Below are 16,029 nucleotides of genomic sequence, written 5' to 3' on the forward strand. Positions count from 1 at the left end.
TTTTGACGTTTGATGATTAGTACTGAGGGGGGATGACGGTGTTGGTCACTGAGCTGTGATTGATAGTTTGCAGTCGTAATCATTTCCCCAGGAGTGCAGCATAATTGAGTGAACAAGCGAAGGACATTGACAAACTGCTCAGAAGAAATGACAAAGAGTGATGGAAGGACACATTGGGAGACCATATCAATCAAACAAGCATCTTCAGGGAACAGTGCTCAGGCTTCCTGAATCAGGATCAATGTGTGAGGTGCTTATGATTCATGAAGAGGATACTGAGATGTCTTTTGCCATAGACAAAACTCCAGACAGATTGATATGAAATTCCTAGTGTTATGATGCTCTGCAAATTCACTGCAGTGTGTTTGTTCCACTCCTTGGTTGTTCAGCCCCCTTGACTAGTTTGACAGCAAGTAGTACAGTAATGAATTGAGGAAGGATAAGCAAATTGTAACATGAAGGACAGGGATAAACACTGTGAAAAATAATCAAATATCAAAATTAAATTTTACCTCAATGCATTTGTTTTGTTAGAAGAATTAGTGGCATAAACAGCAATAAATATGTTTGAAATAAAAGCCATTACATAGATGTGATAGGAAGGGATCAAGAATGGTAACAAGTTATTGGCAAAAACACTTCAATAAAGCAGAAAGGATTAAATATTTGGATGAAGGGAGGATGTTTTTCATAAGGAATGAAGCTCAGAGGATCGGAGAGTAGAATTAGGAATGATAAAACACAGCATAAAACACCACTGGAGGTAAATTGTAAAAGTAAATTTAATTGCAGAGAGCACTAATAAAATAAAAATGGTTGCAATCAGACTTTGATTTCCAAATAGATTGAATGTGTATTCATGAGAATGTTTATAAGACCATTTCTTTGGACAGTATATAGGGCCTTCCCAGAGCTCCTATCTATTGTTTGTAATCTGAACAGTTTACAAGTTGGAAATGTGGCTGCAAACTGAGTTTCTGCTTGGGAGAAGGGGCCTGCAGTCCACAGATTCCAGTGGATCCTTCCAGCTGGTTTTCCAAACTGGGAAACTTCCCGCAAATCCTTCCAGCTGGTCCTCAGGGGAGGAAGGTGTGTTTATGATGGAGTTTTGTTGCAAGGGGCAGAGATTACAGAAAGAGCTATTGAAAACCTAAAGTGATATTAAGTTTAATATCCAGGTTGGAGGAGAGTGGGCGTGAGAAGTGCAGGAAATAGAAATGCAATTGAGAAGCTTTGTCAACCCTGGTAGAAGGCAGACATTGTGAAAGAAAAGGGAAGATATCTGAGAGGAAATGGGGTAAAAAGTCTCATTTTCAGAGCAGAGGTAAAAGGGACTGGGGAGACTTTGAGGATGGAGGCTGAGGAGCGAACAATTTCCATGGAAATGAGGTCAGCAAGGATCTGGGATATAGTGATGGGATCGTGGTCCAGTAGGAGGTATCTGCAAGTTGATGCTCACCTTATCTCACCAACAGCATTGCCTTTGTCAACAAGTTTGATAATAATTGTCTTAACTCAAAAATGATAAAAGACATTTGCCCAGAGCAGTACTTTGAGAATTCATGAGCTATTGAAAATCTATGATGCCTAAAAGCAAAGTTTTGTTGAAGCATTTACTTGGGTGAAGATTAAAGTGGACTGAACGGAACAGCCCTGAGTCAGTGTATATTGCTGCTGTTGATGAGAGAGAGAGAGAACAAGGGAGAGAGAGAGAGTGTGTGTGAGAGAGAGACAGAGAGAGAGAGAGAGAGAGGGGGAGAGAGAGAGAGAGACAGAGAGAGAGAGAGGGAGGGAGAGAGAGATAGATAGATAGGGAGAGAGAGAGAAAGAGAACAAGAGATGCATGTGTTGATGTACTTAGTTACTGGGTCTCTTGTCAATACATTCTTGAATCACCTCAGTATTTCCCTTTAGTTCTCACATCTCCTGCTTTGTGAGGTTTAATCATCTCTGCATTGAACTGAGGCTGTGTCCTACAACTAATGGGCTCCTGAATCAGCTGTAGTGATGGCTAGCTTCGTAGCTCACTTTTGTGAACTTCAGTTCTACATGTTACTTGCTTACTGTTATTGTTTTGCACGATCTTTCTTCAACACATTGAGTCTTTGATGGTCTCCTTTTTTAAAAATAGGTTCTATTGGGTTTCTTTGTTTTGTGACTGCCAGTAGGGAGATAAATATCAATATTGTATACACTATACATACTTTAATAATAAAAGTACTTTGAACTTTATACATGTAACTTTATACTTTCACACAGTAAAAGACCATTCAATTTGCTTTTTATACCAGCTGTAAGCTTTTTATCCCATCAGTTCTATTCCCCACCTTATTTCCCCTATTATCTCTCATGTGTACATCAACTTTTCTTGATTCTACTGCCATCCATTTATTCACAGTAGCCGGTGACTGGAAAGGATTTATAGGAACCTTGTTTAATATTACCCTAAATGTCAAGGCAGATTCCAACATAATTATTATAGTAGATTTAACTGTAGTCAACAAATGAGAAAAATTATGAATATTGAAACGTATTTCAATGTAATAGGTTCTGATGAGAAAAACTCACATGCTTGATGAAGATCTTTGCCAAATATTCCGGTTGCTGCAGACATTTTTCCAATTCCGTCAAGAAGTAACTACAAAGGAATAACCACAGTAATTATTCTACAACTTCATTTCAGTGGTGCATGTTTATCTACTTAATTTTGAAGACTATCAAACACAGGTATTGTTGTGCAAACAATTCATGCTCTGCAGAGCATGTTTATCATTGTGCAGATTGTCCAACAGTGGTCCTGAAACTGTGGGGAATTTACTCCTTATGCCAGGAGTCATAGAGTCATAGAAAAGTACAGCCCATCTAGTCCATGCCAAACCATTTATACAGCCTACCCCCATCAATCTGCACAGGGTCCATATGAACAAATGAACATAACATGGAAACTCTGGAAACACGAGGAAATCTGCAGATGCTGGAATTTCAAGCAAAACACATAAAAGTTGCTGGTGAACACAGCAGGCCAGGCAGCATCTCTAGGAAGAGGTACAGTCAACGTTTCGGGCCAAGACCCTTTGTCAGGACTAACTGAAAGAAGAGCTAGTAAGAGATGTGGAAGTGGGAGGGGGATCCGAAAATCCGAAAATCCTGGAGTCACCAGATGCTCTCTGCTGTGTATTTTCCACCAGCATCATCACTTTGGACTCCATATCAACCCTAGATGCAGACTGTAAACTTGTGGCAATTCATTTGAATGGAGAGTTACAGCTATGAGGACTCAGTTAAATGTTTTCAATTGTTGTGTTTTTCAATATTCAATATTCAATATTTCAATATTTTCAATATTCTTTAATCATTTAAAGCATTCTTAATAGTTTTATTTTGCTAGATTTGTATGTTGAAACTGTGTGTTCTGATGAAAATAGAATAATCTGAAAATAAATCCACAATATTTGCTTTAATCTGAACAAAATCAATTGATGAACAATGTATAAATCATGAATAAATATTGTATTGCAACATTAACTCCACTGTTTCACAGTGATATCATTGGCATTCAACAAATGTATGTCACCTTCAAAGTGATTTAAATATTTCAGATGTGTGATTTTCAAATAATGAATACATCAAAATAGCTAATAACTAACAATGATTGAATTCTAAGCTGTAAAAATTCAATTATCACTTTAGCTTTGCAGTATGGAAATCTTATTTTATTGTTTTTAAGGCCTCATCTATCAAAATTTCCATAAACTGTCATATAGAGAGATATTTCGTTTTACTGATTCAATCAATGGTGTTATTTGTTATGTTTTGTAACTTCAAAACATCAAACTAATTGAAAGAAAAAACACAGGAGCAGGGATGCATGTATACGCTTAGTTTCCCTTTCAGTGAGGTGTGCACATATGACTTGGTGGCATAATGCCGTATGCCATTCACGTACTTTTGCATATAACCTGTAATCAGTAATGTAAACAAATTGATTATGGGTTATACGTAAAAGTACATGAAACAAATTGTATATATTTACAAGATTACTCAAATATTACTGAATTATTGAATACATAACACTCCTTCCTGCTTCGCTATAGATTCCAACTCAATATAGAATGCATCTCAGCTATATACACAGTATACTATATAATACAAGACAGTAAGTTTTACTGTTGTAAAATATTCTAATGCACAGGTTATCAAAAAACTTCGGCAAAATTAGCATTATGAATGTTTAGCACCAGTGATCAACAGTATGTATAAAGAAGCATCTTAAAGGAGGAAGAGTACAGAGGTGAAGGCATTCCGGAGTTTACGGCCAAAGCAAATGAACGCATGGCTGCCAGTAATAGACAAAGTGCAAATGACCAAAATTTGCTGAATTTAGAGATTTTGGATAGTCATGGAAATGGAGAGGGTTACAGAGATAGGAAGGGGAAAGTCCAAGATTAAGAATTTCAAAACTGTTTGCCACCAAACTCTGAATACAGAGTACTGAAGACTAGAATGAAAGGAATTTGATATAAATTCAGATTCATCCAGCAGTGATTTGGATGAGTTGATGGTTATGGAGAGTGAAAGCGGAATGGCCAAGTACAGAAGTTACAAAGGCACAGCAGCAGATGAACTGCAGGGACCATAAATCACTGAAAACTAATGTATGGATGCAACAGGCAGTTAGGAAGGTAAATGAGATTTTGGTCTTTACTACATAAGAGTAAATATATTGCAATTAGGGGGTGTCTACTGCATAGGATTGAAATAATCTACAGAGAGTTGTAAAATTAGACAGCTCCATTATGGGCTCTAGCCTCCGTAGTATCCAAGACAGCTTCAAGGAGCGGTGCCTTAAAAAGGCAGCGTCCATCATTAAGGACCCCCACCACCCAAGACATGCCCTCTTCTCACTGTTACCATCAGGAAAGAGGAACAGAAGTCTGAAGACACACACTCAGTGATTCACAAACAGCTTCTTCCCCTCTGCCATCCGATTCCTAAATGGACATTGAACCTGTGAACACTATCTCACTTACTTTTATTTCTGATTTTGCATTACTTATTTAATTTAACTATGTCATATATATATATATAGTGTAATTAATAGCTTTTTTCTACATTATCATATATTGCATTGTACTACTGACGCAAAGTTAACCAATTTCATGACATATGCTGGTGATATTAAACCTGACTTTGATTCTGAATTTTGGTCTTAAATTATGTTTGGCATTGAATGTGTACAGCAAAGATTCATTAGTCTGGTTCCAGGAGTGGTGAATTTGCTATAGGAAGAGAGACGGATTAAAATACTATTTTCTAGAGTTTTGAAGAAGGTGGTGATCCTGTTGAACCTCACACAGTTCTTACAGGGCTTCACAAGGTGGATGCAGGTTGGATATTCCCCCTGGCTGAGGAGTCTTGAACAAGACATTCACAGACTTTGATAAAGGAATAGCAAATTGCAATGAGGAAATATTTCTCCTCTCTCCTGGAGGGATACAGAGCTCATTCCAAACAGGATTAACAGATTTCTGGATATCGTGGGAATCAAGGGAAATGCAGATGGTGCAAGAAGATGACGCTAAGTTAATAAACTTAGTAACTTAGCAGAAAAGATTGGAAGGGTAAAGTGTCCTATTATTTCACCTAATTCTTATTTTCTTCTGCTCTTATGTCCGGGATAACTTATGAAAGTTGACAGGGTTCTTGTGACTGGGCACAAACTCTGGATTAATACACATCAGTTATATTTTAGATGAGATAGTCATGTGATTTTACATATTTTCCTGCTTAACGTCAAGGTTAATAGACTGGTTTCAAATGTTATTTGTTGCAGGGTGTTGCAAGAGTCAAAGTTCAACTGGAAAATCCACACGATGGGATTAAGCCAAATGATTACCTGGAGTAGTTATTACTACAGGTAGATTGATTATAAGTTAGTTGTTAACTGCTTACTTAATATGTGGTGCATAATTACTAGATGGAGAAGAGGGCAATTAATTATGGGATAAAATGCTTTTTTAAATTGCAACTTGGATGAGACACTGAAAAGTGACTGATGGTCAAGGAAGCACAGAAGGGAATGTTTAATGGCTTTGTGCCAAGTTTGCAGATGATACAAAGGCAGATGGAGGGGCAGGTAATTTTGAGGCTCTTAGACAGCTTAGAATAGCTAGGAGAGTGGCAGATAGAATATACTGTATGGTCATGCATTTTTGTAGAAGGAATACAGGCTAAGTCTATTTTTTAAACAGGGTGAAAAATTCAGAAATCAGAGTTGCAAAGGGACTGAGGAGTCCTCGAGCAGGATTCCCTAAAGGTTAACTTGCAGGTTGAGTCAGTGGTAAGGAAGACAAATGCAATGTTAGCATTCATTTCAAGAAGGCTAAAATATAAAAGGAAGGATGTAATGCTGTATAAGGCATTGATCATACTGCATTTGGATTACTGCGAGCAGCCTTGGGCCCCTTGTCCAAGAAAGGATGTACTGGCATTGGAGTGGGTCCAGAGGGGGTTCTCGAGAATAATTCCGGGAAAGAAAGGGTTAGTGTATGAGGAACATTTGATGGCTCAGGGCCTGTACTTGCTGGAGTTTAGAAGAATGATGGGAGATCTCATTGAAAGGCCCAGACAGAGTGGACATGGAGAGGATGAATAGAAACGATGCCCCTTTGGAACATCTTTAACCAGAGGGTGGTGAATCTGTGCAATTCATTGCCACAGAACGCTGTGGAGGCTAAGTCATTGATTATATTTAAAGTGGTGGTTGATAGGTTCTTGATTAGTAAAAGGCTATGGGGAGAAGGCAGGAGAATGGGTTTGAGAGGGATAATAAATCAGCCATGATGGGATAGCAGAGCAGACTCGATGGGCTGAATAGCATAATTCTGCTCCTATCTCTTATGGTCTAATGTACTAAAGAAAAAAGAATAGAGATATTTGCAGAAAAATATCAGATAGAAGCAAGTTCTTCAAAAATGACCGATTTGTCACTTGAGCAATAGCTATCCAAAATAATGTTGCACATACTTCTTGTGCCAGTCATAAATCTGATGAATATTTCCAAAAATTATCTTGTCTTTTCCTTTCATTTCATCTGGAACTCCTTTTTCTTCAATCTTTTTCATGTAACCCTGAAATACGAGGAATATTCAGATTGAACACACAGATTCTCAGACACAAGTTGCATAGAATATGAATCACAGACTCTCACAGCATGGAAGTGGCCCTTTCAGCCCATCTGGAATTTTCCCAACTAACCTAATCCTATTTGATGAAATTCAGTGCACATCCCCTAATCTTTCCTATCCATGTACCTGTCTAAAGTACTTCTTAAATGTTGTTCATGTGCCTGCCTCAACTGGTTCCTCTGGCAGTTCATTTAATTACTTCTTAAAGGCCACAAAGGAATCTGCCTCCACCACATCTAATTCCAGCCACGGTTGTACAAAAACAGTTTTTTTTCATATCACTCTTAGTTCCCTTCCTCTTTTAACATTTTCTTTACAACTAGTCCTTGATCCCTGTGCCAACAGAAACAGCTTCCTTCTATTCACTGTCCACACTCCTTTTCAGTGTGTTCACTTCTCTCAGATCTCTTCTCTAAAGGAAACAGGTGCCGGCATTTTACTCTGTTCTTGTACCCAGAAACTGTTATTGTGAATCTTTCTTGGACCCTGTAATGGTGCAATGTCTTTATACCCTTCCTTTATTAAAACATCCAGAATTTAACACAACATTTTAGTTGGGGTTGGACCAGTAATTTATAAAGGTTCAACATTACTTCCATGTTTATACCCCTATTGGTAGAACCCAGAACTATGATAGACTTATTTACTGGTTTCTCTACCTGCTCTGCCACTTTTAGTGATCAGTGTACTCTTGAAGTTGCCTGGGACTGCACTTGCTGGAATTTGGAAGACTGAGAAGAGATCTTACAGAAACTTATAAAATTATGAAAGGGATAGTTAAGATAGAGGCAGGAAAATTGTTTCCACTGATAAGTGAGACTAGAACTAGGGGACATAGCCTCAAGATTCAGGGGAGTAGATTTAGGATGGAGATGAGGAGGAACTGCTTTTCCTAGAGAGTGGTGAATCTGTGGAATTCTCTGCCCAATGAAGCAGTGGAAGCTACCTCAGTAAATATATTTAAGACAAGGTTGGATAGATTTTTGCATAGTAGGGGAATTAAGGGTTATGGGGAAAAGGCAGGTAAGTGGAGATGAGTCCATGGTCAGATCAGTCATGATCTTATTGAATGGCAGAGCAGACTCGATGGGCCAGATGGCCTACTCCTGCTCTTATTTCTTATGTTCTTATGTTATGTTCACCCATATACCCCAAAGCCTCTGCTGCAGGCCCCCTTCTTTCTCTATAGCCTCCACTCATTCTTCCTACCAAAATGCCTTAATTCACACTTTTCACGTTATACTTCATACGCGTCCTAATTTCCACCAATCTGTTCATTTTGTGCTTTGATTTATCACCATCTTCTTCACTTTCTTTCAATTGGAAAGAATAATTGCTCACCACAATCTTTTCCTGCTTGTTACTTCTTAGTCAACTTGGTGTTCATGCAATCAATGATTTTTTTTTATGCCATGTGCTTCAAGATTGATGATGAGAACCTTTCGGAAGCCCACATGCACTAACACTGCATCAACTACATTACCCTTATCAACTTCAATCTTTACTTCATTTCAACAAAATTCCATCAAACGTGTTAACTATGATGTGCCTGTAACACATCTGTGCTGGCTTGCCTTAATCCAGTTGACCTCTGCTCCTATCTGTGTCGTAGACAGAGGACTCTTCCTCCAACCCTCACCCGCCTTCTGTTTGAAGTACCTTCTAATTTAAAACCTAAGCTCCAAATTAGCCAACAGGATGAGAGCGATCTTTCCAGTAGATACAAATAAAATAATTGCTTGGGAGGCACAGAGAGATTTCAGATGTTGGAATTTAGAGCAAAAAAATAACTGGCTGCTGAAGGAAGTCAGTGGGCCAGGCAATCAATGGGATAAACACGAGAAATTCTGCTGAAAATCCAAAGCAACAAACACAAAATGCTGGAGGAACTCAGCAGGCCAGCAGCATCTAATAAACTGCCAAAGTTTAAGGCCGACACCCCTCTTCAGGACTGGAAAGGAAGGGGAACGATGGGAGAATAAAAAGGAGGGGGAGGGGAGGGAAAGAGGATAGCCAGAAGGTCATAGGTGAAGTCAATGTTTCAGGTCAAGCCACTGCATCAGGACTAAGGTGTAGATAGCCACTGCAGAGGTGAGGAGGAGGTGTGAGGCGGGAGCTTGCAATTGATAAAAAGACTCATGTGAGGATAGTTTGGTGGGCAGATGGAGTGGAGGGGAGGGAAGAATGGAGACTGACAGAGGCTGGAAGTGATAAATGGAGGCAACAAAGAACTGCAGATTAGGTAGTCTGATAACAAAGAAGGTGAAGATGGGAACCAGATGAGCACGAAGATGGGAACAGTAGTGGAGGGGATATGGGATTGAGTAGTTTAATTATGAGGGTCAAATACAGATGGAACTAGGTGAGTGAGGGGAAAGCAACAGATTAACAGAGGGGAGGAGAGGAGAGAAGTTTAGGAAGAAGGGTGTATGTGAGGGGACCTGGGCTGATAAGAAAGAGTGAGGAAGGAACAGAAGGATTGGAGATAATCAGAAATGGGAGAATTCAATGTTCAATGTTCATGCTTCTCAGGTTGTAGACTACCTAGATAGAGTATGAGGCGCTGTTCTTCCAGTTTGTTTTTGGCATCACCTAGGCAATGAAGGAAGCTGAGGACAATCGTGGATGTGGGGGTGAGGAGGGGAGTTAAAATGGCTTGCGACCAGGAGATTGGGATGGCCATGCCACTGCAGGCAAAGCACCAGTGCTCGCAAAGTGGTCACCCTGTCTCACTAAGAGCAGCTGATAGAAACGCTGAAGAATCTATATACTACTAAAACTCTCATGCTCTGTCTGTCTGTTTGTCTGTTTGTGATCTCCAATTAACACAAACGGTGCATTACAGCAGCACTTTTTTTTGGCTAAATTGAATTAAAATGCGCTAATTTACAGAATGCAGGCAAAGTTCAGGGTTATATATTCATATGAAATTGCTCATTCGCCAAAAATCAACAGGCTGGCTTTCACCTGAGACCCGATCGGCCGTCATGGAAATTGGGATGCGACAGCCCAACGCATGCACACGGCCAACCTCAGCAGCGACACCTACCGGAGAAAAAGGACAGGGCAGCCCTATTTCGAGGGGTCACATTTTTCTGATCACCGTCAGCATGTGCAGGATTGGGACTGATCTAACTGCTACCCATCAATAAGAGATAATTAAATCTTATTGTAATGATGTACTTCGAGACACCCATAAAACCGTTTGCTGCAAAGGACAGCGGTGACTATATCACATCCATTTAGGAGAGCGCCAACCACATCATCAAGAATAATCAACATCCTTTGGTGTTACTGCTTCGTATCTTCTATCCAGCATTAGGGTAAAAAAAATGGTCAGCCTAATTATGCCGCGTGGAAAGGGAAGGGGGACATTATGCTCAAGAGATGGCGCCAAACGTCATCTGGAAGCGGCAAGGAGAGGGAGAGAACAAGAATCAGATGAGGCCAGGGCCGCATGACTCCAGGATCAAAGAGTCAGGACAAAAAAAGATGAGAGAAGAGGAGACAGTAGGAGAGGCATGCATGTCTCCAGGATCAGAGACAAACAACAAACAGCAGTGGAGCTGAAGAGATGAGGGAAGAAAGGGCTGCACGTCTCCAGAATGACAAAAACAGGCACAGGAGGAGGAGGAGAAAGGAAGAGACAAAGGAGCTGAGAAATTCATGTCTCCAGGATCAGAGACAAAGAACAACCAGCAGAAGAGATGAAGAGACGAGGGATGAAAGAACTGCACGTCTCCAGAATGACAACAAGAGGCATGAGGGTGTCAGATAAACCAGAAATGATGCCATAAAAGTGTCCTTCGTTAAATGAGGAGGAGCTATATTTGCTTTGCTATGCATCATTCTCCTTTAATATACTGAGGTTTTCTACTTCGGTTTCCAAAGCAAAACAATGCCAATGGCATTCAGGAAAATTTAATGTTCATTCTGGTCATATCAGATTGCACTACCCTTCTCTCAAAGGGTGCCCCAACGGGTCACCCCGTTGTCTAGTAACATCTTATACAGAGCACTGTCGCAGGGAAGCAGCATCTATCGTTAAGGGCCCCCACCATCCAGGTCATGCTCTCCTCTCTCTCTGCTGCCACCAGGAAGAAGGTGCAGGAGCCTCAGGACCCACACCATCAGGTTCAGGAACAATTATTAACCCTCAGTCATCAGGATCTTGAACCAGAGAGGATTACTTTACTCTTCACTCACCCCATCACTGAACTGCTCCACAAACTATGGACTCACTTTCAAGAACTCTTCATCTCCTTTGCTCAATATTTATTGCTTATTTATTTATGATCTTTTTTTTCTCATTCATATTTGCACAGTTTGTTGTCTTGTGCACATTGGTGTGGTCTTCCATTGATTCTATTACATATTTTTCTTGGATATCCTGTTTATGAACACATGAAAATGAATCTCAGGGTTGTACATGGTGACATATATGTACTTTGATAATAAATTTACTTTGAACTTTGAATGATGTGCTGGATGCAGAGCCTGGTAGAGTAAAAGGTAAGGACTAGGGAACTCTATCTCTATTTTTATAGGTGGGAATCAGAGAGAGAGAGAGAGAGAGAGCAGAAATACATTAAATGAAAGAGACATGGGTGCAGGCTCCTTCAGCCTCGGGAGGGGAAGCTTAGAAGCCTGAAAAGGGAGCCATTTCATATTTAGAGACCTGATGAGGTGAGATGGAGGGGGGTGTTTCAAGGTGGGGGAAGTGGTCTAAGAGGGGAGAGAGATGGTTGAGGGTGGTGTTTGGGTTGGTGTTGGGCTGTGAGATCAGAGGGTATTGGGGAGGCAGCAACGTGGGCCTTTGAGTTGGGGTCGCCTTGAGTTTCTGATTGGCAGCTCTGTCCTCAGCCTTCTTCACTGCCAAGGTGAGCCAAGTGAAAACTAGAGGAGCAGCATCTCATATTCCACCTGGGTAGTCTACAACCCAATGTACAAACAGTGATTTTCCCAATTTCAGGTCACCCTCACCCCCGTCTGCTCCTTTCTCTCTCCTTCTGATCTAGTCAGGTCCTCACACACTTAGCTTTCTCTCCAATCCTTCCCAATCCTGTTACCCAATATCTTTCCCTTCTCTCACATAGGTCCTCCTGCCTATCACCATATATTGAACCGAATGGGCCCACCTATCTCTGCTGCCCACTATTCCTAGTTGTCCAACATTCCTTCCTCACCTAGTTCCTCTCATCATCTTCCTTTCTTCCTAGATTCCATCATCTGCACCCCTTTCTTGTCTCTATTTGTCAGCCCCCAGCCTCTGTCTATCTCACCCACCTCCTTTAGCCATCCTCCCCTCCTTGCCTGGATCAGCCTATTGCTTGCCAACTTATGTCTCTTCCCTCCCTCTGACCTCTTTATAATGGCTGTCTCCCCTTTATACTCTCAATCCTGATGCAGGGTCTCAGCCGAAGACGTTGTCTTTACCTTTACCTCCACAGAGGCTGCCTCATTTGCTGCATTATTCCAGCAGCAATTTTTTTTGCCCCAAATAATTTCACTGGCTTATCTTACCTCTATTATGTTTCCCAAGTCTCTCACATAAATCTTCTCCGTTTCAATAAGTTCATTTAGGACATAACTGAAAGAGGACAAAAAAAATTGTGCTGGTCAAAAGAATGGTATTTGTGACTTTGGAACAAGTATACGTCATTGTATCCCTTGAACCTATTCTGATATCCAATAGCATCATTAATAGGTTTGTGTTCTAACTCTGTGGAGCTGATTAAATACAATTTCTCTTAATAAGATGATTTTCAGAAATCCATCCATCAATAATCAACCCAATAATAGTCATCAATGATCATCCTTGGTCCTTTCTGGAAGAAGATGGCACCAGCAAACAACGTTATCAAGGGTGACATCCTCAAGACACTTCACAAAGCTATTCCTTTCACTTCTTTTGTGTCTTCCTTTTATTTCAAATGTTGTCCTGCTACTGTTCGGGCCTGTGATCTACTATTCAGCCATGGTGGTCTACATTCTGATGATCTGATTTCGGGCCGATTGTGCAATCTGGCGCTTTGTTTCCACGAGGCTGCGAGTGATGTGTGCGGTATGGAGGCCAGGAATCCTGGAGACGGGGCATGGGTCCCCGGTTGACTGCATTTCTCACCAATCTCGCCGATTTAAGTGCTGAGGAAGATTGAAATCATCGAGGCAGGTGTGGAGGCCAAGCGGGTGTTCAGCGCCATTTACCACCCTCTCATTTGCTGCTCCCAGAGGAAGGTGTCTGCATGTGACGGTCTTTCTCTCCTTCTCGCCTATTGCTCCCGAGGTAAGGTCCTTGTGTTCAAATGATCTCTCTCTCTCTCTCTCCCCCTCTCTCTCTCTCTCTCCCTCTCCCTCTCTCTCCACCCCGCCCCCCCGATGCTCTCAGAGGATGGTGCTGGAACAAAGTTTAATATTGTGGTTTGTGAATTGGACTCTATTTCATGTTATGATATGTTTCTACATTTTCTGGTCATTCTTTTTCTTGCTGCTGTTTTTGGGCGATTCAGATCAGTGTGGCTGGCAGACAATGAATGCTGAGCTGAACTGAAATAAGCCTTTTGATTATGTATTTTATATTCTGTCTTTTTCACTTGTTCTTTTTGTTGCCATTTTGCGATTTGTTTTTATTGTGCATATGGGGGGGAGGGGTTTGATGTTTTCTTTGAATGGGTTCCATGGTTCTTCTTTGTTTTGTGACTGTGGAGAAGACGAATCTCAGGCTGTAGACTGCATACATACTTTGATAATAAATGTACTTTGAGTCCTGTTGTTTCTGGAAGAGAGTTTTAAACTTCTACTCCCCTTTACATATAGAACAGCTTCCCAACTTCTCTCCTGGAAGAGGTGACTAATTTTCAGTTCTCTTGTGTATAGCTAGTCTCACATGTATATACTATAGCTATCTCTTTGAGTCCTGATATAGTAATCTTGTAAAGTCGGGCTTCACGATTCAAGAGAAAAAATGCAATTTGACCCTGTAAAACTCAGGTTTTCAAGGCTCACATATTCCTCCTTAAATATGTGTTGAAATTAATAAGATACTCCAGGTTACCAGGACTATACGCAACAGTTAATTTTAAGTCATTATCAAGTACTTCTTAAGTGGGGTTACTGTAAGTCAAATTGAGACAGCTTGGAATGAGCAGGGTTTTTGTATATTCCATTATAACCAATCCTTCAAGCAGACGGCAACTTTGTCGTGGTTTGGAGGCTTGCGTGCCTCAGTAACCCAGAGAGCTATATTGGCTGGAGTCAGGGCTCTATGCTTTGGGTCTTGGAAGGGTTACCCAAGCCAAACAGGTCAAAGGGCAGAGGCAAGACTAAGAGTGATCCACCGGTCCTCCAAGTTCAGGGGTTCAGCTCAGGGCTAACAATCCTGATTGGAAAAACAAAATTGTTACGGAAACAGCAATGAAGAATCCTTCTACATCTGAGTGCGGTGGTATTCCTGAGTCTTCTCCCAGGACTTGCATGACTGACAGTGGTGAAAAGTGCGAAGAAACTACTGACATGATGGAGAAAGCCCTGAACACCACTGTTCAGTAAGTAAGTAAAATTATAACCAATGCAACAAGGCAAGAAATTCCATAACTTCCTGGAGAAGATATCAAATCCCAATGTACATTTAAAAGTTAACATTGCATTTTATTGAAAAGAATAAGAAAAAGCTTACTTTCTGCCTTTAAGTGCTTTGGCCTGATTTTCGTCATCAGCTTCACTGGGTGACTTTGCAGAATTCATTGAATGAGAACCGTAGGAGTCTTTCAATTAATAAATAAATAACAATCGGATTCCAAAGTCTAGAAGGAAATAAATGTTGACATATGTAATTTTTGATAAAAATCAACAAGGTGGAGTGGCACTGTAGTGTAGTGGTTAGCACAATGATTTACAGTACCAGCGGACAGGGTTCAATTCCCACCACTGCCTGGAAAGGGTTTGTACGCTCTCCCTGTGACCGCGTGGGTTTCCTCCAGGTGCTCCGGTTTCCACCCACAGTCCAAAGACGTACCAGTTGGTAGGTTAATTGGTCATTGTAAATTGTCCCGTGATTAGGCCAGGGTTAAATTGGGGGTTGTTGGGCGGTGCAGCTCAAAGGGCCGGAAGGGCCTATTCCACGCTGTATCTCGACAAGTTAAAAAGACAAACAAATAAGTAAATATCTGTAGGCACTAAGGCTTAAGAAGTTAAACTGGATTCACCTGAAAATGGGTAGCGATGCAGGGAGCACACGTGAGCACACATGATGCCTCCATGTAGCCAGTAACTAATGTTACTTATGGTAGCTGGAATCTTTCAAAGAAATGGTGCATTGTGCTTGTTAGATTGGCTGACAATTTTGCAGGAGATCCTATTAACAACCCAGGTCATGCTCCCTTCTGGATGTTTCCATTGGGGAGAAGGTACAGTAGCTTCTGGACCCACACCACCAGGTTCAGGAACAGTTAGTACCCCTCAACCATTAGGTTCTTGAACTAAAGGAGATAACTTCACTATTGAAATGTTCCCACAACCTGTGGAATCACTTTCAAGGACTCTTCATCTCATGTTCCTGATATTTATAGTATATTTATTTATTATTATTTCTTTCTTTTTCTATTTGCATTGTTTCTTTGCACACTAGTTGAATGCCCTAGTAAGTGCAGTCTTTTATTGATTCTATTATGGTTATTATTCTATTATGGATTTACTGAGTATGCACACAAGTAAAATGAATCTTAGAGTTGTGTATGATAACACATATGCACTTTGATAATAAATTTACTTTGAACTTTGAACTAACAGTCAATGATGATTGATCATGGGGAAAGGTTTGTAGCAAGGTTTCCTGATATCTTGG

The 16,029-nt window shown here is 40.7% G+C and overlaps 1 protein-coding gene across 1 annotated transcript in view; it reads right to left on the reverse strand.

Moving 5' to 3' along the window:
- The window catches only part of LOC140198766 (rho guanine nucleotide exchange factor 25-like), a 38,965-nt gene extending 24,035 nt beyond the window's left edge, over positions 1 to 14,930 (reverse strand). Inside the window, exons 1-4 of the mRNA XM_072259776.1 lie at positions 14,863 to 14,930; positions 12,711 to 12,777; positions 7,027 to 7,130; positions 2,569 to 2,638 (exon numbers count right to left, since the gene is read on the reverse strand). Of these exons, the coding sequence (XP_072115877.1) occupies positions 2,569 to 2,638; positions 7,027 to 7,130; positions 12,711 to 12,777; positions 14,863 to 14,930 (309 nt within the window). The remainder of the gene's footprint in view (positions 1 to 2,568; positions 2,639 to 7,026; positions 7,131 to 12,710; positions 12,778 to 14,862) is intronic.
- Between the last annotated feature and the right edge of the window lie 1,099 nt (positions 14,931 to 16,029).

The sequence above is a fragment of the Mobula birostris genome, chromosome 6 (genome assembly GCF_030028105.1).
Source record: "Mobula birostris isolate sMobBir1 chromosome 6, sMobBir1.hap1, whole genome shotgun sequence".
NCBI classification, from domain to species: domain Eukaryota; kingdom Metazoa; phylum Chordata; class Chondrichthyes; order Myliobatiformes; family Myliobatidae; genus Mobula; species Mobula birostris.